This window comes from Podarcis cretensis (genome assembly GCF_951804945.1).
Source record: "Podarcis cretensis genome assembly, chromosome: 2".
Lineage (NCBI taxonomy): Eukaryota > Metazoa > Chordata > Lepidosauria > Squamata > Lacertidae > Podarcis > Podarcis cretensis.
Genome location: NC_137171.1, coordinates 43257577 through 43285153, shown reverse-complemented (window position 1 = coordinate 43285153; position 27577 = coordinate 43257577). Strand labels below are relative to the sequence as shown.

The 27577-nt window shown below is 42.9% G+C and overlaps 1 protein-coding gene and 1 long non-coding RNA gene across 3 annotated transcripts in view; one reads left to right on the top strand and one right to left on the bottom strand.

Moving 5' to 3' along the window:
* Positions 1–398: 398 nt before the first annotated feature.
* Positions 399–27577, bottom strand: LOC307210410. Of its 2 annotated transcripts, XR_013835961.1 has the most exons (4): positions 27213–27577; positions 18960–19043; positions 6203–6271; positions 399–527 (listed from the first exon to the last, which is right to left on the bottom strand). It is a non-coding gene; the product is annotated as an uncharacterized lncRNA (long non-coding RNA). The 2 variants fall into 2 exon arrangements; XR_013835962.1 differs by lacking the exon at positions 18960–19043 and having other exon boundaries at positions 27213–27568.
* Positions 15925–27577, top strand: part of TECR (trans-2,3-enoyl-CoA reductase) — a 31975-nt gene continuing 20322 nt past the window's right edge. Inside the window, exon 1 of the mRNA XM_079966210.1 lies at positions 15925–16057. Coding sequence (XP_079822336.1) covers positions 16043–16057 — 15 coding nt within the window. The 5' untranslated portion in view covers positions 15925–16042. The remainder of the gene's footprint in view (positions 16058–27577) is intronic.

Below are 27577 nucleotides of genomic sequence, written 5' to 3'. Positions count from 1 at the left end.
AAGGCTGATAAAAGGAACACAGAACAACACCTTTCTCTTATTAAGCACATGACAGGTGTTTTTAGAGTAGCGCTAGGGACCACAACATACCATCATTTTACTTTTAAGCAATTAAAGGTAAGGATTCACATGTTAAGTTGGATTATGGGAACTCCGGAGTTTATCCAGTCTTCCATTGGTTTGCTTCCCATGTTCTCTTGGATATCACTCATAATTGCTTAGAAAGCTTCTCCAACTAAGTGCAGTTGGAGCTAGGATTGATGTGCAATGGAATGTTCTCCCACTCTCCTCCCAAATCTTATTTGGGGTTAGTTAGAAACAACATGGTGTCCAAAACATAAAATGTGTAAGCTCACAGATGAATATTGGAATTAGTTTGTTGCATAAGAACAAAGAAGTTATTTCTGTTATACTTTGTTTTTATTGCATCCCTAAATATATTGCATACAAATGTTGAGTGTGGTGATCTCCTAAGCAGCAGGCGCTTCCAGATGGTCACTACTTTGGGGTGGGATTTAATCACATGCCTGCAAATGCAAGTTGCAAAATTCTAATTCACTATAAGTTCTTGCAATAATGAAAGTGATGAGGAAATGCAGTGGAAATTGTGGAGAGCAACACTTGCTTTGACTTAACATTGCCCGGCCAACCTGCAAACAAATCAGAATGAATGCTCAATAATCAGGTTGTCTGGGAACGCCTAGTGTTATCAAACCAGTGTATTATTTTTCTGAGCACTGCAATAGGCAGCTTCTTTGTTTCCTTACATCCTAGTGAACCTCAGTGTTGAATTACACTCCATGGTTTCTTTCCCTGCATCATCTTTTTGAATAAAATGGAACACTTTGGTGTGTGTGTGTGTGTGTGTTTGCATTTGCAGAGTGGGGGTAGAAAAGCAGCAAGGAGAGAGGGTTTGAGATGAACAATTAAATACTGTAGTTTATCTCTCCATTTCATCTCTTCTGTTCATTCACTTGTGACATTTCTGAACCTGTGATCACTGTAGCATTAGCCAATTCAAATTGTGCAACCTCTGTTCTGAGTGAAGGACTGAATTAGTTGTGGAGACTTTCATTAAAGTATTTGCATAATTCCCATTAACAATGAAAAATGAAAACTTGTGTTTATTACCTAACCTTGGGTATAGATTTTACTTGAAAAAGGGTTCTGAGTAGGCATAGGTACAAAGAATTGAACTGATCTTTCTGCTGACGGAATACAAGCTTTTAAAATATCACTAGGCTAGAAAAAGGAGGCTATTTTTAAAAACCAGTGAAATCCGGCAACAAACTAGACATTTTGTGATTACTGTGATTTCACCACAACAAAGAGAGTAATTTTGCTAGGACTCTGAGATTCTGCAACCTCTGAGTCCTTTGAGAAGTTAAGAGAGCAGCCAGGAGTTAAAGGAAATGGTCACAACAATAGTCACAACTCATAACAAGGATGATGATAAATAATGACAGGGATCTAACCCATGTCCATCCTGTGACCTGTTCACGTTGTCCTAAGAAGCTAGTATTAAGAAGAGATAAGGGCTAAACTACATGTGATGTTTGTCGTGTTGTTGACTTAAAAAAGATAAATGGGCTGGGGGTGGCAACTGAGCTGAATCAGGACCCTTCATCCCTGCTGTGCTCCCAGTTGAAATGGCCCATCATACCGAGTGAAAGCTACCACTGGCGTCAGTAGGAGCTTTATTCCCATTCAGAGTAGTGTACATGGAATGGAAATCCAATTGGGACCGGCTTCCGGGTTGGCGCCATCGCCGAATGGCGGACTCCCTCCGAGCTCCGGAGGGAGCCTGCTCGGCAGGGGCTGGGTTCTACCGCGCCGGCGACGCGGGGACCCTCAAAAACCATGGGCGCTGAAACCCATGGGCATGGTGACTCAGCGGGCACCGTTTGCGTCCCCCCCGACCCGCGAAGGAGCCTTTTTAAAGGCTGCGGAGCGGGTGACGGGGGGTGGTGGTGCTGTGAGTCCTCCGCTTCCCCTGCTGAGCGAAGCCGCATGCCATTCGACGGAGAGCGCTGACTTCTTCCATTGAAAATTTGGACTTTAAAAGAATAACCCGTGAGTAATTGGAACTTGGATTAAAAAAGGGGAAAAATTCTTTTTAAATTCGGAGCGAGCGGGGGAGGTGCAAAAAGGAAGTCAGCCTCCCCCCTGTTGTAGAGGAGCTAAAGCAAAGGATTTGACAACTAAGATCAAGTGCAACCTTTTTTTGATAAAATTATTAACTTCGCGATGGAAAATTATAAGACTAGGCTGGAGGAGAAAAGTGGAATGTGAATTAAAAGGCAACCCCCCCCGGAAACCCTGGGAGCGATCCGTAAGAGCGCTGGGAGAGGAGAAATAGAGGTTTTGACAGCTGTCAAAGGAGCTGTCAAAGCGGAAGAACAAAAAGAGAACTTTGTTACGAGGACTTTGCTGGTCACATTTGTTACAAATTGGATATAAATTGTTTAAAACAAGGAATAATAAGTTACTTTGACTGTTGGGTGTGATCGGGAAGGAAACTGAGCTACTATAATCCCTCTAGAGGAGCTGTGGGACACTACAAGTATTGTTGGCATCAAATTTGAATAGGACTTTTTATCTCCTGGGAAACTGCAGAAATGGAACACTATTTTGTCTACAGAGGTCTACACACTAAAGGAGACAATAGATTTATCTATTGAAGAATGGAAGGGACTTGACGTAATGTTTTGTTCCTGAATAACAAAGCCTCTGCAGAGGAATTAGAAGCTTTTTGGAATTAGAACATTTGTGCAGGAGAGCAGGAAAAAAAAAAAGAGGAGGAGAGAGAACAACAAGAACAACAAGAATAACAAGAACTGGACAAAGTTGGAAGATAGACTCCTTCCAAGATTGGACATGTGAAATCAAAGATGACCAAAAGACGGCAAAGACTAATAAAAAGACGGCAAAGCGGACTGGTGAAGGACTGTGGTTTAGATGTGGGAGCTCCAGTATGACAGTAGATATTGACGGACATTGGGAACGCAACCGGGAAAGGGGGGAGGGAAATTTGGAATCCAAAGGGTGTTAAATTACATTTTATTCTTTTTTCTATTTTTCTGTTTATTTTAATCTGTACTGCATATTAAAGAGGGGAACTCGTGGAAGGGAACAGGTCGATTTTAGGGGATGGGAAAATATTTTTTAAATTGGGTCAATGATAAATAATTTTAAAATTTGGGGTAAGAATTTGTTGAATCTATTTGAAAGAATTGGAATACAAGAGGGGGAGGGGGGGAGTCCTGGAAGGATGCCAATGAAAATTAGGTTTTAAATTTGGATGTTTTTCTTTTTCTGTTATATTTGAAAATCTTTAATAAATATTATTTAAAAAAAAAAAAAGGAAATCCAATTGGGACCATGGTGGCGAGGAGACTACAGTGGTACCTCGGGATGTGAATGGGATCCGTTCCGGAGCCCCGTTCCCATCCTGAACAGAACGTAAGATGCGTCTGCGTGTGCACAGGTCGTGTTTCGCCGCTTCCCTGTATGCGCGTGATGTCATTTTGACCGTCCGCGCATGCGTGAGCGGCGAAACCCAGAAGTAATGCGCTCCGTTACTTCCGGGTCGCCACGGAGTGCTACCCGAAAACACTTATCCTGAAGCGTATTTATCCCGAGGTATGACTGTATAGCAGTATGGCTCCCTTCCCCCCAGCCATGGGCCTGATCTGACTTGGGCCCACCCACCCTGGCTATTTCTTTTAAAAACATCAACTTTGCAAGGGCAAAATATAAGACAAGTGTCCCAATGGACTCTGGACTCCATTGGAATCAAGTTCATCCCTCCCTCTACTTCTTTTAGACAGCTGTTTTGGATGCTACTGGGTATAAATGGATAAGAGGCCTGCTAAAGCAGCCTTTGATGTGCACATAGATTACCTAGCAGAAGTAGAACTAGCTGGCCTGTTTCTGAAGGAGATTTCAGTCTTTATGAGATGTGTCACAGGATGGAAGCTGCTGCCAGCTCATTCAGCAAGGTGCGAGAGGGTGAAACTGAGTTTAGTAACCCACAGGTAGTTATCTCCACCCTTGAGTCTCCCTCAGCCAATACTGTTGGTTCCTGTGGTTCCATGGTTAGGATGGCACACATACTAGCATATGGAAGAAGACAAAGACTTGTCCGATTTTTAAATTTTTAAGTAGGGTTTGAGAATAAGCCAGGATCTGAAACCATCTTGATTCTGGCTTGTTCTCCAGTAGTTTAAATATACTAGTTTCCTGAGTTCAAATGTACCAAGGAACTGTGATTAGTTTAAAATGTAAAGTAGATTCCCCCCTCCACTTCCTTTACAGGAAAAAAGGAGGGACAGGAAAAAAGGAGCGGCAGTGTATGGGTTCAAGGCTTGTGGAAACTCCTTAACTAGGTTACAAACGCTTCAGGTTACAAACTCCGCTAACCTGGAAGAGTTACCTTGAGTTGAGAACTTTGCCCCAGGATGAGAACGGAAATCGTGTGCCAGCGGTGCAGCGGCAGCAAGAGGCCCCATTAGCGAAAGCACGCCTCTAGTTAAGAACAATTTCAAGTTAAGAATGGACCTCCGGAACGAATTAAATTCATAACTAGAGGTACCACTGTATGTCTGAAGCAACTCCTAAGTGTGACTGGTTTTATTTATGTCACAAAAGATCTGACACAGCAGTAGCTCAAACAGCAGGCAAAGGACATTGTCCTGATACTAGGTAAAGGTAAAGGGACCCCTGACCATTAGGTCCAGTCGTGACCGACTCTGGGGTTGTGACGCTCATCTTGCTTTATTGGCTGAGGGAGCCGGCGTACAGCTTCCGGGTCATGTGGCCAACATGACTAAGCCGCTTCTGATGAAACTAGAGCAGCGCACGGAAACACCGTTTACCTTCCCGTTGGAGCAGTACCTATTTATCTACTTGCACTTTGACGTGCTTTCGAACTGCTAGGTTGGCAGGAGCAGGGACTGAGCAACAGGAGCTCACCCTGTTGCAGGGATTCAAACCACCGACCTTCTGATCGGCAAGTCCTAGGCTCTGTGGTTTAACCCACAGCGCCACCCGCGTCCCTGTCCTGGTACTAAATATGGCTCAAATCCTAATTTCAAGGGAGTTACTTTTACTACTCAATTCCTTGTTGGAATCTTGCATTAGGAAACCTTGTGCCAGGGAGGATGGGGAACATTTGGCCATCAAGTTGTTGCTGGACTACAACTCCCAACATCCCTGACTATGTTTGCTGGGACTGATGCCAGCTGGAGTCCAACAACATTTTGAGGACCGCAGGTTCCCCAGACCTGCCCTTCAACAAAAATTACACTAGAAAGCTATTGTTTGGACTTTAAGAATACAGTCAAACCTCGGTTGTCGAACATTATCTGTTCCAGCAGCCCGTTTGGCTTCCAAAATATTTGACAACCAAGGCACGGCTTCTGATTGGTTGCAGGAGCTTCCTACACTCAAGCCATGTCAGATGTTCGGCTTCCAAAAAACATTAGAAAACCGGAGCATTTACTTCCAAGGTATGACTGTACTTCCACTTTATTTATATTTTGGGGGGAAATCTACATTTTCTCATCGCAAAGTCTTTGATCAGATCCTCAAAACTAATTTACGTAACACATCAGCTTCCATACTTAGTAGAGATAAGGCATCAGACCTGCCTTGTTGCATAGTTCTGTTGAGATTTTTTAACAGACTTCAACTGAGAGAATGAACACTCAGCTGACCAATGTGTGACCATTAATGGTCACATTAATCCAGCAATGGGAAATATCTGTGGTGCCCCCCTTCCCTTGACACACTAAGCAGATGTTTATTTTGTTTAATGGTTAATCCAGCCCTGGCTTCTGGTGCTGGGATTGGTCCAACCAAAGGGCTTTGGCACAACTAGGGAGCAAAAAAGGAAGTGAGGAGGAGCACTGGGCAAGCTGTAGCCCACAGCCCACAGTATTGACATGCACTGCTAGCATGTGTTGATGTCTGGATTGTTCTAAATATGATTTTGCTTCTGGCTTTGGATTTCAAATTCCATTTTTAGGTATGTGTTTCAGTTAATGGGACAGGGTTTGGGGGTTCTCTTTAGTTTTAGGAGGGAAGGAGGTTAAGTGTGTCAATGCGAAATCTTTGTTGTGTCTGTGCTGGGGTCTTAATTCGAGTCATTGCACTGCTAAACTTGTGCTGAGCTCTTTCAATTGATTTCTCCCCATCTGACCTTTGGTGAGTCCCTTGGCCTCTTTGTGAATCAGGTTTCCTCATTCGTGAGTTGATGACTGCGGGAGAGCTGAGAGGAAGGATTAAAAGTGGAGTGTTTAAATACTGAAAACCTATTAGAGTGAGTCAGTTGGGTGTGGTGCTGGGAGTGACGCAGAGGAAAGCACACAAGGATTGTCCAGCTCACTAGGTTAGTAATTTAATTTAAAAACCAAGGCTGCATTGCATGTACAAACTTGCAATGTGCAGACGTGTTAGCAATACCTATACGTTAGGGCGTGTCATTTTAGGGGGTGAAACTTTTTTTTTTGCAAATTTCTTCCCTGAGGGTTCTTAAAAAAGTGTTTTTTGGGTGTCAGGAATCCAAATATGTCATTATTTACATCTGGCTTAGTAAGTCTATGTTTGATGGAAATACACATAAACTGCTTTTGGAAAACCAAATAATTTTAATTTTACCTACTGAAAATGGCAGGTAATGCTAAATAATAATAATACTGTTATTAGAAAAAAACTGCTTCTTTGTCTCTTATGGGGTATCCAAGAGCCTGTATGGAGTCCTTATGTAGGTCTTCTATCAGTAGGAGAAAATAAAAGAGGCCACTGAGAATATTGAGAAGCAAAGCAGCTAGTAAGCATGATCTTTATTAAACTGTTGCAACAGAGTCCCCCGCTTACCCCACGCAAGGAGGGAGGAGAGGAAACGAGAACAATGGTTCCAAGCTCTTATACATACAGACATTTGAAATTACCTCCCCTGTAGCTCAAGACCACCCCTCAAAACATCATACATACATCACAGAAAGATTTAGTGTGTTGCTTCTCTCCTGTCTGCCAGGATACGTATTTTTCGCTCTATAGGACGCACCATAGGACACACCTTGTTTTAGAGGGGAAGAACTAGGGAAAAAAATGCTCCCCCTCTCTGCGCAGTGCCCCTTTAGCGAAGCGGCAGGAGAAACGGAGCCCCTTCCATTTCTCCTCCTGCTTAGCTGAAGGGGTGCTGTGCAGCTCTCCCTCTCCCACATTGCCTTAGCCTTTAGTGAAGGCAACCCGAAGCCTCAGGAGTGCGGCGGGAGTGCTCCCACTGCGCTTTGGAGGCTTCGCATTGCTATCACTGAAGCCAAGGAGCCTGCATTCGCTCCATAAGACACACACACATTTCCCTGTAATTTTTGGAGGGGGAAATGTGTGTCTTATAGAGCGAAAAATACGGTACCTGATAATGCCTTATCTCAGGCATGTCCAACTCCTAAGAGACTGTGATCTACTCCCAGTATAAAAAACTGGCAGTGATTTACCCGTTGTCATTGGAGGGAAGAGGAGCATGTGTGGGGTGGGTGGATTGCCCAGAGTTGTTGAGCTTTTTGGGGGGACGATTGCACAGAGTTTTTTAGCTTTTCCCCTACAACTTTTTGTACACGATAAGGATCCCGTGATCTACCAGGATCAGCTACAGGGATCTATTGGTAGATAACGATCTACTGGTTGGACATCCCTGCCTTATCTGATTGCCTTTTCTGGGTAGCCTGGCCATTCCTTTGAAATGGTAAATACTTAGTTCATGAATCTCTTACTCATATTAATAGTATGCTCAGCTTAACAGATACTTGCCAGACTGTATTTACAGGGAGGCATAGGCCCCTACAGTCCAAAGACAACTGGAAAGCTTTTCCCATTTCCTTCCTCCTTGCAGAGAAATATTTGAGGTCAATTTGGGAAAGTAAAAATGGCTTCAGGATTATTCTCCTGCACTATTTCAGCCATGTGGTTTATATACTTATTTATGTGTTTGCCTTGTACATTTATGAACATTTATTTTATATGTATATAAGACCTTAGAATTCCTATAAAATTATTATTATTAACATATAGCTCTGAATACTTGGCAATCATTTTTCATTATTTCTATGAATTTTTCACACATTTTACTTACCAAGCAAAACTAAATTATATTAATTTAACCAAAATATAGTTTGAATTCCCAAGTCATCTTACAACTTTTTAGCACCCCTCATTTTGGGAATTCGAAAGTTGAAAAATTCAAAAAGCCCTAGTGGCCCGTGTCAGCTAATATTTTGGCATTCACGTGCTGCAACTAGTCGCAGGTCTCCAACCTAAATTACTGTACATATTTGATTTTATATCAGTAGAGCCCTGGATAGGCAGGGCTGTCGGTGAACAGCAGGTGGAGCACTTCAACTAGTAGCAGTAACACTGATTATTCAATTTGGAGGTCTTGTAGAATCTCTTATCACCAGCAGCAACTAGGACTTCCTTATGCTAGAAGTATGGTAGAAGTGTCAATGGTGGAGTTATAGGCATGTGCAGAATTAGGCCCCCCTGTGGCTGAGAGCCCCCTCCCCAAGTTATTAGTATACATTGTTAACTGAGAGCATACATTTGCAACCTGACTACAAACAATGAATGGCCAGCAACTTAGTACAGCGTGTTTAATATGTGCAGTTTCAACTTTGTGCGGTTGAAGGCTGGCCAGTTCAAATTATACAAATTAAATGGAGAGCTCTTTTTGGGCAGGGTTTTCCTGGTGTGGAAAGAGTATTTAAGCTATGAGAGAAAATATTATGAAAATGATATATAGGTGGTACATGACCCCAGTCAAGCTTGCGAAAATCTATCATTTGCCCGATAATAAATGTTGGAAATGTAAAGAAACTGAAGGAACATTCTTTCACCTTTGGTGGACGTGCCCAAGGATTAAGGCTTTCTGGGAAATGATCTATAATGAACTGAAGAAGGTACTTAAGTACACTTTCCCTAAGAAACCAGAGGCCTTTCTCCTGGGCATAGTCGGCCAATTGGTGTTAAAGAAGGATAGAACATTTTTTATGTATGCTACAACAGCAGCAAGAATACTCATCGCAAAGTACTGGAAGACACAAGATCTACCCACCGTGGAAGAATGGCAGATGAAAGTGATCGACTATATGGGTTTGGCAGAGATGACGAGCAGAATCTGAGACCAGGGAAGAGCAACGGCGGAAGAGGACTGGAAAAAATTTAAAGACTATCTAAAGAAATATTCAAAAATCAGTGAATGTTAGATCGATGTTGGATGAGAAAAATAGGGGTTAACAGCGGTAATGGTTAAGTTAAAAGAAAATCAGTGTTATTAAAATTAAGTTGAAAGTAAGGGAGGGATTTGTTAATTAATTAACTAGACATGAGAATGCAGAAAGAGGAGGTATGAGGAAGTCGGGAAAGAAAGGTATATGAAATTAAGAGTTGGAATGATACGTGTTGTATGTCTTTTATTGTTATTTTTTCTTTATGTTTTGTTTGTTCTGTTAAAAATTTGTGGAAACTTCAATAAAAATTATTTATATAAAAAAAGAGTATTTAAGCTATCAGACTTGTTTACTAGACTCTACAAGGCTCTTGCAAGATCTCGGACAGCCCCACAGACTAACTGGTACTGCATTTACAGAAAAATCATCATTTTAGGAGGACGATAAGTTTATAGGAATGCTTCCAGTGTGTAATGAATAGAATGGTGGTTGTCTTCCGTAGCATGATCTGCAAGATAAGGGAGCTTTAATGACATCACTGCCGGTGTGAAGACAGATTTAGGTACCTCAGCAGCACTGGAGCTGATGTACAGTAATGCAGTGGCCAGAGCTGGGATGAGGAACCTTTGGTCCTTCAGATGTTGCTGGACTAGAATGCCCATCATTCCTGATGAATGGCCATTCTGGTTAGGACTTATGAGAGCTGAAGTCCAACAACTACTGGAGTGCCAAAAGCAGAGCCGACTCAGCTGTTAGGTAGACTGAAGCGGCTGCCTCAGGCAGCTGAAGCCCCCAAGGCAGCAGCCTCCACCGCCAATGCAGAAGCGGCACCAGTATTAGCTGAAATGATATCCAAAATGGCTCAATATCTTGTGTCGCGTACAAGATCTCATGCAATTTTGGTGATATCTCACCTTACGTTGGCGCCAATGCCAGCACTGCTTCTCTGCCAGTGGTAGAAGTGGTTGTGGAGGCAGTGGGTATGATGGCAACAGTGACAGAGCAGGGAAGGTGGCCCAAAGTTATCCTTGCTTGGGACTGGGAGAGCTGAGTTCAAATTCGAGCACAAAAAAACAACAACACACATCATTGGATGATGATCCTGGGCCACTCAGCATTTCCCAGCATAAGTTGCTCACAGGGTTTTTGTAAGGAAAAAGTGGAATAACGTCCCGTGTATGCCTCCCTGACTTCATCAGAGAAGGGTGGGATGCAAATGTGATTAATACAAAATGGAAGTTCATAGGGTAGCTGGTGTCTATAATGGAATTCCTGCTGCTCTGACCTCAAACAGAAGCTATGATAGGCTTCACTGCCTTTTGTTAGCTGCCTTTTATTTCAGAGAATGCTGCAATTTAGTAACAGACAAGAAACGGCTGAGTAGCGAATTGTGTAAAATCACAGTGGATTCCATTGATGAGCAAATGTGCTGACATGTTTAGAGCCAACTTTCTGTGTGGGTGTGCCAGGAGGAGATCCTAGGCAATGACTCATTAATATATTTTTACCCTCATTTTGTGGGAGAATGTGGTAAGAAGCTCCCACCCTTGGCAAATAATTAAATGCATGATTCATTAAAAAGATTAAAGGGGTCACACAAAAAACTATAAGTCTGCACCAAGCCTCTCAAGCTATTAAATGTCTGAACAGTACCATAAGTTGTGTGAAAGAAGCCTCTGGCCTTGGATGTCAATGAACCTATTTCCCCTCTCAAATTATTGTGTGTGTTTAGTTCAGGCAGGAGTGAATCCAGTTCTTAGCTACATGACGAACAAAGAGAAAGTATAAGTAATGCAGTGTGTACAGTTAATCACATCCACCTGTATTTTGCCAGATGCAGACATTAGGCAACAGTGCTAAATTCCATGGGTGAACACCCTTCTACAGTCAAACTGCTGATTAGGCACAAACCAGTTTAAGGTCAGTATAGTATTACAAAAGGTTGTGCAACAGAAGTGTCTTCTAGTCACTCAACATGTTCAGACAAAAGTGACACCAGAACATATTTTGCACATAGCTCAAGGCCTTGAAACTGGCAAAGGGGGAAATATTTCACAGCAGGAAAAAGGAATGAAAATTCTCCCAGGTGCGTCCATGCCTCTAAACCTTAAGGTGAGGTGGAAGACTTATTTGTTGAGCCATGAATTTGCATAATTTGCTTCACAATTAAGGTGAAGTGGACTGATAATATAGCTGTGTATACATATGGGTTGAAAACTCAGCGCCATGATAAATGACCACTAACAGATTTACAGCACAATCCTGTGCATGTTTACTTGGAAGTACATGTCAGAATATGAAGCTATTTTATATGGAATCAGACCGTGGAGAACATCTAGCCCAATATTACTTATGGTAATAAGCAGAAATCCTTCAAGGTCTGCAGCAGAGATTGTTTCCAACATGTCACACCCACACCTTACATTTAAAGCACGTGGCTTCCTGCAAAGAATCCTGCAAACTGTAGTTTGTTAAAGATGCTAGGAACTGTAGTTCTGTGAGGTGAAAACCCATGGTTATTTGAGGGAAGTCATGTGCTTTAAATATATGGTGTGAAAATGACGCTGTTCCATCGCACAACGTTTTAACTGGGAATGGCTGGGAAAGAACCTGGGGAAGGAGTCAACTACAGTAGTACCTCTGGTTATGTACTTAATTTGTTCCGCAAGTCCGTTCTTAACCTGAAACTGTTCTTAACCTGAAGCACCACTTTAGCTAATGGGGCCTCCCGCTGTTACTGTGCCACCGCTGCGCGATTTCTGTTCTCATCCTGAAGCAAAGTTCTTAACCAGAGGTATTATTTCTGGGTTAGCGGAGTCTGTAACCTGAAGTGTATGTAACCTGAAGTGTATGTAACCCAAGGTACCACTGTAAGTTGTTGTGTGCATGGAATGATGTCCACCTGTGCAACAGGACTTTTCTCTCCTCTCCTCCACCCACATCCCACAAATTTGTTCCCAAATAAAGGTTTTTGGGGTGCAGGGGGGAAAATCTCATTATATAAGCAGATGTTGTTCCATACATGCTTACCCCACTCAGTGCTGCATTGAATTCCACCCTGGGACCTTCTGCATGCCTACATCTTCTGAGGTATAATTCTCACTAATTTATAGAGCAAGACCATCACTTTTGCCCACTTCAGTTGACTTTTGCCCCCAAAGCTCAAAAAGCCTTAGGAGTCTTCTTGAACACAGACAAGGCCCCAATCTTAGACAGCCATAATGCAGGTGGTCAAGGGAGAAGAACAAGCGCAGGAGTCTTTGCGACAGCTAGTCACTTGGTGAAAGGGGCAAAGGGGACTCTCCTATTTTAAATCTGGCTTGCCTGTTCAACCAGTTGCAAGAGACCTTAAACACACCTGCAGCTATGTGCATGCTTCTTCACTGCTATCATCTGGCTATCTAGGACTGCAACCAATTCTTCCAGAATTTGTCTGCCTGGGTGAGGTAAAGTTTCCACGGTCTGAGGAATATAGTGATTTAAAAGCGTCAGGGGGATATATGGGGGATGAATCCAGCCTTTTAAAGCTCTTCATATCCCCTCCCAATGCTGGAAATCTAGGCATAAGCATCTCTGTTTGCTACATGTTAGCTGAATTATTAATCTGAAGGAGATTCTTTTAATCAGTGCTTTTCCCCCTAAAAAATGTTTAGGGGTACTTGAATTTTGACTCAAGAAAATCATCATGTTATAGTTCAAATTGGGAAAAATAAATACAATATATGGACAAAAGTACAAAGGTTAGAAAATGTTTAGGGTATGTGTACCCCTGCATCCCCCCAGAAAAAAGCACTGCTTTTAATTTGAAATGCTGTCCTAGAAATAATGACTTTTTCAGGGCAGGGGAGATTACAAATAGAAAAGTGAAGCCTCAGACAGTGTTGGCCTTTTAAGTTATTTCCTCCAATTATTCATTTGCCTGCACTGTTTTCCAGAGGCTATATTAATAGAACCTGTGCTTGAAATAGCCTTGCAGTATGCACAGTACATATGAAGGGCATTTGCTAAGGAAAGAGGATTAAGCAAAGGAGCTAAAATAAATGGGAGGCTCTTCCTCAACCACACAGAGACTTTAGATCTGTAATAATTTCCTTCTTCTCTTTTCTTGTGTTATACTTCTGTTGGCTTGTCTCAGCTATTAGGCTTCCTTCCCATATTTGTCTTCCTTGCCGCTATCGACCATGTTGTATTTATGATGAAACTGTACCAGATAACTGCATCTTGCATTGTGCAAACAGAGGGCTCTTCCAGATGACCTGTTTATTGAGCATTCATTCTGGTTTCTTTGCAGGGGAATTAGATGAAGTTGGCTATTTAATGAGCATTTATTTTGGTTTGTTTGTACGGAGGTTAAATGTGCTGTGCTGTCCATGATTTCTAACGACAATGAAAAGGTCTCTGGGTCTGGTTTTTATTGGGTTTCAGTCCACATGGGAATTATATATAATGAGACTGAGGTTCAGGCTGACAAATATGCTTTGGGACACGTATAAATGGATAATGTATTACCTTTGTCTTTCCTAGAAGCGCTGGGTTAAGCAGGAGCATAATGCTTGAAGACATTGAAAAAGATGTAGCTGGTAGGAGGGTTTACTTTTTTCGTCTGGATCTTTAGTCAGCAAACAGATGAGACAGATTAGTCTGCTTATGGTTTGACAAGGCACTGCATTCTTCAGAGTAATTTGTTTAACATTGAGAAGACCAACCTTGATTCCTGTGAAGTACGTGCAGTGGAGGAGACGGCTGATCATGTGTTATTATACCGCGGCCTGTGGTACAGGGATGAGAAGGAATTTCTTCTCTGCAAGTTGAATGGGATGTTGTGTTTTGAGCTGTAGGGATTGTACTTTGCAATAGAACTCTTTGAGGTTCAGTGCTGGCAATATTGTGGAAGCTTTTATGGTTTACCAGGATTTGTGGTGGACTGTAATTAAGAAGTAGTAATGTTATAGCCACTAGGTGGCAGTAGCAGGGCCCTTCTTTTCTGGCCTTGCTATGCCATTAAACTAGAGGAAACTACATTCCATCTGACTGTTGTGGGATTAAGTTTCGAACCTATTATTATTAGAGATTAGAGAAAGAGTGCACCAGTAGACTTTTATTGTCAGTTTCGGCCCAGTGGTCTTCTCGCAATATACTGCCTATAATGTTAGCCTGCCAATAACTTTGTAGGCCATAAAGCAGGCATAGGCAAACTCCGGGCCTCCAGATGTTTTGGAACTACAATTCCCATCATCCCTAGCTAACAGGACCAGCGGCCAGGGATGATGGGAATTGTAGTCTCAAAACATCTGGAGGGCCGGAGTTTGCCTATGTCTGCCATAAAGGAATGCCATCCAACATTTTGCCAATAAAAATAGGGACGTCCTAAGGAAAAGTGAGGGACGCGGGTGGTGCTGTGGGTTAAACCACAGAGCCTAGGACTTGCTGATCAGAAGGTCGGCGGTTTGAATCCCCACGATGGAGTGAGCTCCCGTTGCTCAGTCCCTGCTCCTACCAACCTAGCAGTTCAAAAGCACGTCAAAGTGCAAATAGATAAATAGGAACTACTCCGGCGGGAAGGTAAACAGCGTTTCTGTGCGCTGCTCTGGTTCGCCAGAAGCGGCTTAGTCATGCTGGCCACATGACCTGGAAGCTGTACGCCGGCTCCCTCAGCCAATAAAGCGAGATGAGCGCCGCAACCCCAGAGTCAGTCACGACTGGACCTAATGGTCAGAGGTCCTTTTACCTTTACCTTTAAGGAAAAGTGGGACATTCTGGGATCGAATCAGAAACCGGGATGGCTTGGAGCTGCTGCATAAAGGTATTTCTAATGAACACTTGCTTTCCTCCAGAGGGAGCAACAGCCAGAATACTGGTTTGCTTCTCCCTCTTCCTCTCCTGCTCCAGAGGTAGGATCTGAACCAATGTACAGTGGTACCTCGGGTTAAGAACTTAATTCATTCCGGAGGTCCATTCTTAACCTGAAAGTGTTCTTTACCTGAGGTACCACTTTAGCTAATGGGGCTTCCCACTGCCGCCGCGTGATTTCTGTTCTCATCCTGAAGCAAAGTTCTTAACCCGAGGTAATATTTCTGGGTTAGAGGAGTCTGTAACCTGAAGCGTCTGCAAGCTGAAGCGTCTGTAACCCGAGGTACCACTGTATTCAGGTAACCAGAAAGGAAATTAAGACAAAACATCAGGAAGAACTTTCTGACGGTAAGAGCTGTTTGACAGTGGAACAGGCTCTCTTGGAAGCTGGTGAACTCTCCTTCCTTGGGGGTTTTTAAGTAGAGGTTGGATGGCCATCTCGCATGTATTATGCAGTTGAGAGTCTTGCATTGCAGGGATTGGACTTGATAACCCTCAGGATCCCTTTCAACTGTACAATTCTATGATTCTATGATCTCCGAGTTCCACTGAGTTCAGCAAGGCTTACTCCTATGCCAGGCTTTCCGCAGCTCAGCCTATCACTTACAGTAGTACAGTAGTCGCAAAACAGTTATTGCATTTCTATGGCCTATTGTGATTGGCTCATGTCTCACCCACCGCCCCCTCGTCGAATTTTGTAACAGCTTCAGTAGCCTGCCACTCTTATCACCCTGCCCGTTGATTGGCTCGATTGCTGTCACGCGCCACGTGTTTCCATAGGGACGCTTGGGGCGGGTATGTAGGCGGGTGGGACCGTCGTAATCCCCTGATTGGTTGGGCACCTGAGCCCGAATCCCTGTGATTCGCCGTCCTGATCCTCGTGCCGCGCCCCTTTTCAATGAGGTTAGGGTGTCACGTGAAGAGAAAGGGTGCCAGGCTGTGGCAGCGCCGAGTGCGGAGCTATGAAGTACTATGAGGTGAGGGGGACGAACGGAGGCCGGGAAGGGGAAGCGGTTGCGCCCCGGTGGCCGCCCTCTTGCCCTGTGGGAAATTCTGCCCCTTGCGCTCTGACCTGAGGGGAGGTTGGTGGGTACGACGCACGCGTGGGACTGTGGCTCGCGGGGGGCGCATGCGCGAGGATTTGTGCCCAGGGGCGCGCGAGTGAAGGCACGCATGTGCGTACATCGAATGGGTCCACAATAGGATGGGCGCGCGTTGGCTATAGGAGAGCAGGAAGGGGATAAGCTTTCTCATTTAATCGGATCCAGGGTAGGGCAGTCCTTTGGTGGCACGTACTTTGCACCATTTCTCTGCAGGACGTGCAGCCTTAAGCCTCCCAAACTGCTGGCGTGCCTAAGAGGGAGTTCTGTGACACCTGCAAGTTTGCATAGGACGCCAGCCTCAGTTGCTCCAGTTAAATTATATAAAGTACTGCCATTATTATTATTTATTATTTCGATGGTCTTTTTCGTGGGTGTTTCCTTGCATGCTTGCATGCTTATTGCAGTACTTAATTCTTTCACACTTGAGGTAATGACTTCCTGTCTCATTTTTCTTGTTCTTAAAATATGAAGTGGCTAAGTGCTGCTATTGAGATATATTCCAAGCCATTGTTTCTCTTAGGTAAGATGTGTTTCGATAACCATACTGCCATTAGAATTTTAGATAAGTGGTGGTTTTCTGCACATATACTCTTACCATCTCAGGTTTTCTGCACATATACTCTTACCATAATAATAAAAAATCCTCGGCTCCAAGATGTTCCAGGAAGAAGCTCAGTGAGTGGTCGTAGAGGAAGGATGTTTAAAATGCAATAACCATCATTAGAAATGTTCCCTCATTCTTGAAATTGCAACATATGCCTCTTAGTATAGTGATGTATAAATTTTGTTTAGATCATTTCAGATAAAGATGCTTGTTTCACATGATACTGCTACTTTATTATGCTGTTCTTTGGCACACAATGTATTTTTGATTGCTCAAGAGAACCTGGTTCAACCCCATCTTATTCTCATTGTGCAAGTCTGCCTTGATGTGATAATGTTCTGGCTTGTCTAGCAGTGTTATGGGTTGCAAAACTTCTTCACCTTCACAAGATTTTATTTAAATGGGTCTGGTGTACTGATGCAAGCATGGAATACTGTATAATAACTGAAACTTAATAAAGTCTCTTGAAAATGTGAACAGTGTAACTTGGTTTGCTAAGTGTGAATGTGCAAAGCACTTTTCTATCCATCAGTATGAATGTGGATCCCCCTGGCTGGCTTTTTTTTCTTTTTAGACAGGTGTCTGTGTGGGATTTACCAATAAGTCTGGCTTCTTTGTACTTCCACTGTGTGATTTCTAATAATCCTATAGAGAGTGGAATGTGTATGGTGCAGTTTATGAGTTACTGTAGTCCATTGAACATCTCAGTTCAGGATTGCTCAAGGGATTTTATGTTTCATCCTGAAAGTGGGAAGTATGTGCACCTGCAAGGTGCCTGAATAACTTGCTGCTTTTATATGTTAGGACTTACCCACACTTCCTCTTATCCCACTGCTTTCCCCCAGGGAAAACCACTCTTTAGTTCTCAACTGGAGCAAACAGTAATTCAGTTTTTTTCTGGATTGATGTCTGCTCCATTTTAGAGCTAAAGAGCAGATTTTCTCTGGGAAAGGAGCATGGGAAGGGCAGAGATGCTCAGACCTGTGCCTAGAAAGCACTGGTCAAGAGGAAAACTCCTCGGACCTATGCTTTCTAAGCACAGGACAAGTGGAAGTGTGAACGAGCCCTTTAATCAATAAGTCTCTAATATTGTAAGATAAATTGGAATATTCAGAAAGCTGTTCAAACAGAACTGGCACCTGGTAGTTAGAAATAGGACTTTCTGAGACAAATTTTAAACTATGCTTGATGCATGAATTTGAGGTATCTTCCATGGGGCTGATTGTTGTCTCTTCTTGGAGATTGGCTGTTGAGCGAGTGAGACCATAGGTCTGTTTCCAGCCAGAAAATTACTGTAGTTGTCTGTTTCCCAACATCCTTATCAGAAACACCTGCAATTCATGCTTCAGGCACAGTGTGTGGGATGCATTGAAGTTCTGCCCTTTGATCCTACATGCATCTGCACAGTGTATTGAGACACCAGAAAAAAAGAGTAAACTTAGTTGTACGAAGAGCAGGGTTATGTTTTTTCTTTACTGCACTTAGTACTAATGGCTGAAAAGTTCTGCAGGTTCTGTTAGGAGGCCAACTAACTGTCCAGCATATAAACATATAATAATCACTTTGTGTATCTTCACTGTTCAACAGTGTAAGCCCTCCTTGGGCATGAAATGTCCAGCCTGGAGCTGGGTAGAAAAAAACTGGCTTTGATTACAGTTTTCTGTTATTCAGAGATACATCAGACCAGTTGTCTATGTACTTTAATTTTGTACAGTATTAGCTAATGGAGTTAAGAGTGGAGTTGAGCCATGGAGGTAGAGGAGGGGAGTGGAGTTGAGCCATGGAAGTAGAGGAGGGGAATTGCCAGCAGGGCTTTTGACTTGGTATTAGGGTCCCTTGTTAATCTGACCTGACCTGGAAGACATTTAGGCCCATGTACTTCATTGTTTTGACTGCTAGCAATCCGGTAACTGTCCTAGTGGTTTTTAAATTGCGTTCTGGGAAATTCTGAGTTTCCTTGGACTCTTATGAGGTTATTAGTGAAAAGATCCATAAACGAGATTTCCTGAAATACAGTTAACCGACCACTACTATTCTTCCCATACATCATGTAAACATGAAATAATACTGTGTTCGTAGGTTGTGCTTGTTTTGTGGTAATGGCAACACCCAACCAGCTTAGTTAGTGACCAAATGAACCAAGTGTATACCAAGCAGAACCCTAAAACACACCTCAGAGTCCTTTGTAGCATATTGGAGTTCCATGGCCAATACGTAGGGGTCCCTTGGCAGACATATCTGTATAGAAAGGCTTCCCTGAAGGTAGAAGATTTGAATACGATTAGTCTAAGAGAATTAAAGTCTTGACTGCAGAATAAGTTTGAAGTGGAGCATTTGTCGTTTTGTGTTTATATTGTTCTGAGACCATGATAACATGTCTGAGTTCCTGCCTAGGAGACAGTGCATTTTTTTTAAAAAAAAAAAAATATTTAGGTGCTTTCAGAATTTTTTAAAAAAACAAACATGATGTAGAGACTTACATGATTTCTTTTTTAACCGTTCTGAGCATTTGTAACTTGAAAGTAACTGAAGCTTGTAAGGCAAGAGAGCAAATGTTCTGCTGCAATCTGGAGAATGGCCTGAGCAGCTAAGTCTGTCTCTTCGCCATGAGGTCGGAGAAGCCTTTGCACCTGTTCTGTAAATGGATATATGCCTAGCAGTGCAGCACTTACTAAGATTGGCTATATGTACTGCCTGCCCAACCAGCTCAGCAGTTTATCAGATATACTGTATGGTGAATGGTCTTGTCTGGGAAGTGAGCAGGAGAATGTTTAATCTTGTTCTAATATATTGATGTGGAATAGAGGAACACCCCTCCCCAGGACAAACTTGGGATATGTTTTTTTTCTAAATAGACAAATGGGCTTAGCCCTCCTGTCTCTAGTTAACAGCATGAACAGATCTAGTTACATCATGCAGGGGAGATAAGTTCAAGCATTTATGATTCTATTCCTGCTGTCAGTTTAAAGTTGAGCCTTTCATAATTAAAATACAAATCTGATTCAACCTGCTTTATCAAAAGGGAAGGCTTGCCTAGGGTGTTACACACCGCATTGAATAAGATATTATGTAAGTTGTATATGACACCCATTTGTTATCTTTTAAGAAAGTGGGATGGGGAAAGGATTCAAGTTTCTGTTTCAGGCTGGAATATGTAGGAAGCTGTATGCTTGTCTCCTTACACTTTGGGTCTAGGCAGTGTACTTGTGTATGCCTGGTATTAAATACATTGTCCAATTAACAACTGCTTGCATTTTTTCTAAGCCATCTTAACTACCACTTCTTAGTCTTCAATTACAGCTCGTTAATATTTATGCAAAACTTTTTAAAAGCTGTCAATTCAGAGACTGGAATCTTGATAAAGGATCTTTGTTGCACATGCAAAATAAATTCCGCCTACAATATTAAGGTAAAGAAGACCAAGAGCTGTTTGCATTGGAGGCAGCATGGGACCCCCATACACAAGGTCCAGCCAAGGGCCTATCTCTTGCTTTTTGATTTGTACAGGTTGGGTGGGACATTATGAGATTTGCAAGCAAACAGAGCTGGATTATTAGGCTGATGAGTGGGGATTAAGTGTCTCAGCTAACTGGAGCTACACACATCATGTACACTGCATAGGTCAGGATGGGGAAGCTGCTACCCTCCAGATGTTGGATCTAACTTCCTTCAGTTGCAGGCAACTTGGTCAATGGCCAGGAATGATCAGTTATAGTCCTACAGCATCTAGAGAGTCACAGGTTCCAAATCCCTGATACAGGATGTTTTAAATTAGGCTGTGACTAGAATACAAATAGACCTGCTTCTCAATGATCTAGAATTCCTATGTTAACAGTTACAGCATATAACTAATCTGTGCTAAGCGATGCTGGGTATGTACTCTGGCTTAAGTCCCTTGCTGGACTTAGTACAACATTCTTTACAAGATTTCCAGCAATCAGAAAGCTTTAAGTAGTTCACCAGAAATGCGTAAGCAGATCATGGTGTAACTCCTGCTCATCCCTGGCCCACTGGATTTCTGTTTCTGATCCATTAGCTACCTACCTTCCTTCCTTTCAAGATGGTCCCTTCCAACTCTATGATTCTTACGTTTTTTACCAAGGACAACCCATCTTTTGGATATGTCTGACCAGCTTTGAAAACTTGGGAGAGGAGTTTCTACAGGTAACCTGTGCAACTTTTCCTTCCTTGGAGGTGGAAGGATAAGTTCTCTGAGTGGGTTGGTGAAGTTAGGAGCATACTTTGTCTGCATTTGAAAGATAACAATCCTACATCTTGCAGCAACCTGCAGATTCTTAGGATAGTGTTTGCAGCAATAATGGCATATTAATTCTGCATTTCAATGGGTAGGTTAGCTTTTCCTCAGATTTCTGAGAGTTGAGGCACACTCTTTTTCTGAACTGAAATGAGTGGAAAACCTAACTCCTGCATCTGAAAAGATTGGGTAGAATGGGGTCAGCCCAGAATAGTGACTTGTACAGAGTTGCCACAACTGACCTCCTTTGAAGGCAGGTAATTCTAACATACATCCGTGTATCGGGTATGATGACATAATTAGATCACTTCTGGTCCAGTCAGCACAGAACTGCCCTTGTAGGAGGCTCACTGAAAAAGTGGTCAGGGCCTCATGAGAGCTTTGAATGACTTAATTGATTTCATTAGTTGTTCTTTCATCTGCGATGCAACATAGGGTTTGATAATGACTAGTGTAAAGATCAAACTTTTAATGTACCACACTGGTTGGAGGTAGTATTTGATCCTGCACAGATCAGGGCAGAGATGGGTTGTGCTTTTTCAGTGTTTAGCAGACAGCAGGAGTGGGGAACTTTCAGCCCTCCAGATGTTGGTGAACAACAACTCCCATCAGCCCCAGCAAGCATTGTCAATTGCCATGGATGATGGGAGTTGTGGTTTATCAATATCTGGAGGGCCAAAGGTTCCTCACCCCTGTAATGTAGGAAGGCTGGGAGACTTACACGCCACTTCAAGCTAACAGTTTGAACTCTGTTTATTGGGGCAGAGCTTCCTCCCCACCATATCTGCTGCTGCTGCCACCAGCCCTGCCCACTCTGCCACTGTCATGAGCCCTGCTGGGCAGCAATGATTTCAGGCAAGATTGTGCCAATTTTGGGTGAGAACTCACTAAAATGGATGTGATCCTGCCCCAAATCAGTGCTGCTGGCAGAAGTGGCAGGGCAAGTGTATTCTGCTTCTTTAAAATGTAGGCATAAAAGGTAAAGGTAAAAAGGTACCCCTGCCCGTACGGGCCAGTCGTGTCCGACTCTGGGGTCGCGCGCCCATCTCGCTTAAGAGGCCAGGGGCCAGCGCTGTCCGGAGACACTTCCAGGTCACGTGGCCAGCGTGACGAAGCTGCTCTGGCGAGCCTGCACCAGCGCAGCACACGGAAACACCGTCTACCTTCCCGCTATAAAGCGGTACCTATTTATCTACTTGCACTTAAGGGTGCTTTCGAACTGCTAGGTGGGCAGGAGCTGGGACCGAAAGACGGGAGCTCACCCCGCCGCGGGGATTTGAACCGCCGACCATGCGATCGGCAAGTCCTAGGCACTGAGGTTTTACCCACAGCGCCACCCGCGTCCCTAAAATGTAGGCATAGGGAACACTTAAGACTGAAGTGTTAAGTGAACGTTAATCAAAACTTTTGGATGCTTTTGGAAGTACCACCTGGAGGCTTCCGTGGCTCTGCTGTTGAACCTCAACCATTTTAGTATGGTTTTGTTTTCTGAGCCTGAAAACAGCAACTGTTAGACATTTGAGCAGGAGTGCCCTCCTCTTAGGTGTTTGTGCAAGAGGTTTTAAAATTAATGAGCCTGGCTTTCCCTGAGTGAGATCAAGAGCTTATTGAAGCATTGTCATTTTGGAATCTGAATCTGAATATGATATAATAATAATAATAATAATAATAATAATAAAAATAAAAATAAATTATTTATTTATACCCCGCCCATCTGGCTGAGCTTCCCCAGCCACTCTGGGCGGCTCCCAATCAAGTGCCAAAAGCAATATAGCATTAAACATTAAAAACTTCCCCAAACAGGGCTGCCTTCAGATGTCTTTTGATTAATGATGATAGTTTTGATTAAAGTTCACTTTACACTTCAGTCTTAAGAGTTACCTATGCCTACATTTTAAAGAAGCAGAATACAATTCAGTATGCTTTGTTCCAGGTACATTGAATGGGTGTGAATCTCTGGGTCCTTGAAGGTTACCCTATTTGTGTGGAAGCTGGTACAGTGGAACTTCGGGTTACAGACTCTGCTAACCCGGAAGTAGTATCTCTGGTTAATAACTTTGCCCCAAAATGAGAACAGAAATCGCGCAGCGGCAGCGGGAGGCCCCATTAGCTAAAGTGGTACCTCGGGAATGAATTAAGTTCATAACCAGGGAGCACTGTACTTTGGAAGTGGTTGGCTTGCACAAGCTACCATTTGTGCATATTTTGCAACCTGTTGAGTTTGTTTAGGCATGTTGCAATACACTCAGTTTAAAAGAAAATCCAGACTTACAATGCCTGAAGCAGTAGGATTAAATCTGGGAGGTCAGAATTGCCGCTTAGCACACATGTGTGGTTAGCACACATTTATTTTCTTCAGCTTCTTCTCCACTCTTCATCTTTTGAGTATTTAATGCTGTTTTATTCAGTACCTCTGTTTGATGTGTTTTGAGTTTTTGGCTGAAATATTTTGTATATGACATGCTCTGCAATGGGTGTTCTTAGTGTGTGATGGTAACTTAACACTGTAAGCCCAAGCAATGGTGGCTTTTTACATCCACTTGAGGTCATTCCTTAGTCTATTTTAGCTGTTCAGGTTTTATGTGTACACCAGAGGGTGCTCTCAGCTTAGTGTTTTGAGTAGATGTGTGTTAGTTTTGATTTCCTTCCAGGGTTCTCCCTTTTTTTTCTTCAGTTGCTTAGCCTGGTATTCAGCAGCAGCAGCAGCTCTGCTGCAGATGGATGCATTTACATAAACTAAAGAGACAATAGTCCTTAGGCTGTGGTCACTGTGCATTTAAAATGTCTGTCCCACTCTAGTTAATGTAGTTGGGACCTTTGCCAAGTCGGTCAGTGCAACTTTGGTTTGCTTTTTGTTTCATCAGAAATGAAATTGTGCCAGTTTTCTGCATCTGATGACAAAGCTACAAAATGTCTGGTCTAAATGACAGCATTCAGGCCTATGTGGATGTAGAGGTCACACCCATATCATACATGAATAGCCCAGTTGGTAGAACATGAGACTCTTAATCTTGGGGTTGTGGGTTTGAGCCCCATATTGGGTGAAAGATTCTTGAATTGTAGAAGGTTGGACCAGTTAACTCATGGTCCCTTCCAACTCTACAAGTCTCTGATTCTGTGATTTAAAGCATATTTAAAGCACGTGCCTTCTCCCCCAAAAATCCTGGGGACTGAAGTTTAAGTGGGCTGAGAATTGTAGCTCTGTGAGGAGTAAACTACAGTTCCCAGGATTATTTGGGGGAAGCCATGTTCTTTACATTTATGGAGCAGATGTCAGCCTAGATGCTGTGTGAATGTCTGCTGCTTCAGTATAGGAGCTGCTGCTGCTTTTATTATCGTCCAAGTCTTTGTCCTTTTGAAATGCAGGCAGAAATCTAAAACTTCACCATGAAGGCACTAGTTGGGCTGTGGCGATGCAAGAGCAGGATGCTGGACTATAGATGGTCCTTTTGTCTGATCCAAGAGGGCTCTTTGTGTTCTTAGGCTCATTTCAACTTGCAGCTACTTCTGTATATTCAACTCCTATGTCTGCTTCTGTAATAATTCTAAAGCCAGAATTGTGTTGCAAATACCACCACCAGTTAAAACTTTGATCCTCATATGAACCATACTTCTTACTTAGTCTTTTTAAAACTTTAATTATAACTCATTCTAACCAGTGTGTCAAGAGTGGCTAACAAGAGTGGCTATATTACTAGAAGCACAGAGGGTACTGATTTCAATTTTGCTTAACATATAAAGCAAGTACAGTGCTGTGTTTTACATTAAGTCTAAAGCATTCGTTTCTCCCCTCCCTCCAATTTTCTCTCCTATTTGACTTCTGTCCCAGGCCATCCTGCTGTGACTGTGATAACCTAAATGAATGGCAGCCACCATCTCACTGCATCTCAGTGATGCACCCATCTGAAAGCTGTTAAATATTTCCTAGGCCTTCTTGGCTGTTTGCCCTGCAGCTTACAAGTCATGAAACTGGGAGGCCACCACTAACTTATTTCCACATCTTCCATTAGTACTTGTCTGTATTGTCACATGTTGACTGCATTGTTAAGGGAGTTCCATACTTCTCCAGACCCTCTTTTCCTTACGGCTCCATTAATAGCAGAATTGTAGCAGTTTGGAATGCTTTCATTGTAAACCTGCCAAGCTGTCAAGATACTTAAATAGATAACTTCATAGGGGTTATTTTTGTAATTGGGTGCATTATAGGAGTAACACAATACTGACATGCCACTCAGGTGTGAAATGTGCATGTGTTGTCTTTTCATGGTGATCAGGAATTTTATGGCTGTATTTCCAGGATAAACTACCTGGAAGATCTGTAATGAGCCTGAAATAGTATCTGCTATATTTTTGGAAAGAGGTTTGCTGGTTTGTTTGTTCTCTGTATATTCAGACACCTCTTGAGAGATTATTCTTGAACATGGCACAAGGGTTTCCGAGTTGGGGCGGCGGTCTTCATCAGTGTTTGGATGCCAGGTGCCATTTTGTATCAAGCTGGCAGACCAAAACATGACTTTGCATTGATGTTACCCAGTTTTTGGCGTGACAGATCCAAACTCACAAATTGCACTATCAATTTAAAAATCACAATCTTTTTTAGTTCCTAAAAATACCTGGGCAGCTCCGGGCACCCCCCTGCTAGCAACAAATAAAACAATGAAATATAACAACTATGGGCAGTAATTTTGTATTCTTTGAAACTGAAGTAGACCATGTGGCAAAACTGTATCAATCATTTACCTTGTCTGGCATAAATATAGTGGTACCTCGGTTTCTGAACAGCCCTGTTTACGAACTATTTGGTTTACGAACTCCGCAAAACCAGAAGTAGTGTCCTGGTTTGCGAACTTTACCTCAGTCTAAAAACAGAAGCCGAACAGTGGAAGGGCACCGGCAGCGGGAGGCCTCATTAGGGAAAGTGTGCCTCGGTTTAAGAACGGTTTTGGTTTAAGAACGGACTTCTGGAACAGATTAAGTTTGTAAACCAAGGTACCGCTGTACACCCATTTCTTGTGCCTTAGGAGTCATTAGAAGGGACAGAAACAGCAAGCAAACAGTATGACACACATTGGAGTTGTTAATATTTTCAATCAGTGGGGATTAAGGGATGCAATTACCACATTTTTGCACTGTCTTCAGTTACACTTGAGGGTGGGAAGGGGGAAACCCCTTAATTTCCCTGCTCTGATTCTCTTCTTGCTCAACTTGGGCAGCTGTGAATGCACATGTACACGTATGAGAGAGATTTCATAGTAGGTGAGCTATGAATTGACTGCCAGTTGCTCTACTTCATATTGCACCACAGCAAAGTCATTGTTGCTATGTGTCCAATGAAATGCAGAGCTGGAGGTAGCTGCTGACCTTTCTGGGGTGATTTCATTTGCCATGGTCTCTCTATGCCCCTTGCCAGTGAATGTAGCAAGTAGGCTATTTTGCCACACATGGGTTCAGTCCATTCCAGAGAGGGAGGTAGTAGACAATTACAGTAATGCATTAAATAGCTTTCAAGTTTTCTGTTACCTTGGGCAAACAGCGCTGCTATATAGCTTCCAAAAGTCATCTTTTAAACCTCTCTACCTCCTAAAACTTAAAAGTCTATTACATGGTTGTGACTATTTGGGCTCAGAGATTAAGTTTGGTGATCTGTTAATATCTTAACTAGTTAATTCCTGGTGATTTTTCAGGCAAATATAATATGCCTTTTTCTTGTGAGAAGATTCCCCCCCCCCCGAAATACACTTTTCCCCATGCCGAGCTAGAGAACTCTTCAGCCCCAAACAGCCTCCATGGACAGATTTCACATAAGCTTGACAAGTTTGCACATTCAACCCATCCGTGGAAGCGATGCTTTAAAGATTGTCTTACGTTTTTTGAGATACACACTGATATGGATTAAGTACCAGCCTCTGAGCCACACACTGGGGAAATGCCCTCCCCTACATATGTTACACGCCTGTTCATACATTCATTTTGCTTTTCCACTGCATTCTTAATCTCAAGCAATTTATAAAGAATGATCTGAGAGGAGACTTCAGCAAACTCCATCCATGTTTGCAAAGGCTCTTGCATAAAGCAGTAGTCTGTGGCATAAGGCAACCTGGTTTATACTAGCTGTTCAGATACTGCTTTCCGTCCCCCCACCCCATCCCACCCAGTCCTTAGTTACTTACCAGGGCTTATTCAAGTTGGTGGGGTTCTTCTTCCTTCTTTCCTGGTTTGATGGCGTTGCATACTATACTGGCAATCTGTTTGCTTCCCCATCAGTGGTATCTGGGAGGTCTGCAGTCCTACTGCATTTGAAGGCTGCAATGTGTTGCTTTGAAACTTTTCACCATTTCTTTGACATCCTGATTCTTCTCTGAAACGCTGCTTCTACTGTGAATAGTCCATCACGACAGCGTGCATTCTCCCAGTGCAACTGATTGTTGTTCACAACAGCTTAATATGGTCAGCGTGATCTGTGTGCTGCTTCCCCTGGAAGAAATTCTTTGTTCTAGAAGCTCTGAGGCATGAGAGTGACCATTCCAGGCTCTGA